The 1,639-nt window shown below is 51.7% G+C and overlaps 1 protein-coding gene across 1 annotated transcript; it reads right to left on the reverse strand.

Annotated features, from left to right (window-relative positions):
• Positions 1-267: 267 nt before the first annotated feature.
• On the reverse strand, positions 268-1,182 carry LOC136994111 (olfactory receptor 14C36-like). The gene has a single exon (XM_067310363.1). The coding sequence runs from the start codon at positions 1,180-1,182 to the stop codon at positions 268-270; it is 915 nt and encodes a 304-aa protein (XP_067166464.1).
• Between the last annotated feature and the right edge of the window lie 457 nt (positions 1,183-1,639).

A 1,639-nucleotide genomic window follows, 5' to 3' on the forward strand; every position in this document is an offset into this window, starting at 1 on the left:
CTGGTCAGGGCAGACCCAGCTGGACCAGCACCATTGTACCTGACCACCCCTTCCCAAGCTCTGTGGCTGTGGACGATGCTTGAAGCAGACACAGGGCATTTCAAATGGCTCAGGAGGTGTTCACGTGTCATCTGGCAGAATTAATATTTTTTCATTTTAGATGACATAATTATTACAGATAGAATGCCCAAAGCACAAGAGTTGCCCAGGTAAATTGGAAATAGCTTGTGAGATGATATGGGCAGCTTATTGCTGCAGAGACAGTAATCATTGAACCAGTTTCTTCAGTGCATCCTTGAGCTCCTTGTTCCTCATGCTGTAGATGAGGGGGTTCACTGTTGGAGGCACCACTGCGTACAGAACAGCCACCACCAGATCCAGAACTGCGGAGGAGAGGGAGGGGGGCTTCAGGTAGGCAAACATGACAGTGCTGATGAACAGAGAGACCACGGCCAGGTGAGGGAGGCACATGGAGAAGGCTTTGTGCCGGCCCTGCTCAGAGGGGATCCTCAGCACAACTGTGAAGATCTGCACATAGGACAGCACAATGAAAACAAAACAACCAAATCCTAAACAAGCACTAATCACCACAACCCCAAGTTCCCTGAGGTAGGTGTCTGAGCAGGAGAGCTTGAGGATCTGGGGAATTTCACAGAAGAACTGCTCCACAACATTGCCTTGGCAGAGTGGTATGGAAAATGTGTTAGCAGTGTGCAGGAGAGCATAGAGTAAACCACTGGCCCAGGCAGCTGCTGCCATTTTGACACAAGCTCTGCTGCTCATGATGGTCCCATAGTGCAGGGGTTTGCAGATGGCCACATAGCGGTCATAGGCCATGACAGTGAGAACAGAATACTCAGTTGGCAAGAAAAAGACAAACAGAAAGACCTGTGCAGCACATCCCCAGTAGGAAATGGCCCTGGAGTTGCTCAGGGAATTGGCCATGGATTTGGGGACAGTGGTGGAGATGGAGCCAAGGTCGAGGAGGGAGAGGTTGAGGAGGAAGAAGTACATGGGGGTGTGGAGGCGGTGGTCGCAGGCTATGGCTGTGATGATGAGGCTGTTGGCCAGGAGGGCAGCCAGGTAGATGCCCAGGAAGAGCGAGAAGTGCAAGAGCTGCAGCTCCCGTGTGTCCGCAAATGCCAGGAGGAGGAATTTGTTGAGGGAGCTGCTGTTGGACATTTACTTCCTCTGGACTTTGGGGCCTGTCCAAGGAGGAAATAACAGCGACAAGTTAGAACAGGCTTCTCTAAGGCAAACCCATCCCATTTCTCATAGAAACCCCATGTCTTCTCTGCCCTTTACATTCAGGTTCTGCTCCCTGTCTGGAGCTCTGCTTTGCGCTGGCTGAGTGTGCCGTGCAGAGCAGGGGCCTCTGCCCGTGGTCTCTAGAGGAGTCAGTTCTGCCCTGCTGGGGGGTGTAAATGGAGGTGTCAAAGAGTCCCAGGTATTTGGTGGGATTCCCACAGATGGACACCGTGAGCTGAATGGATGGGTCTTGGTACAATGACCCAGTGGGAATTTTCTCTATTTTCCATAATGAGAGATGAATATAGCACTCATGGCAGCTGTCTCTGAAAGAGAAGACCCTTGTGAGGGATTCCTCTCCCCCACCCTTGAGCACCTCTTGCACAGAGGT

This window comes from Apteryx mantelli, chromosome 24 (assembly GCF_036417845.1).
Source record: "Apteryx mantelli isolate bAptMan1 chromosome 24, bAptMan1.hap1, whole genome shotgun sequence".
Lineage (NCBI taxonomy): Eukaryota > Metazoa > Chordata > Aves > Apterygiformes > Apterygidae > Apteryx > Apteryx mantelli.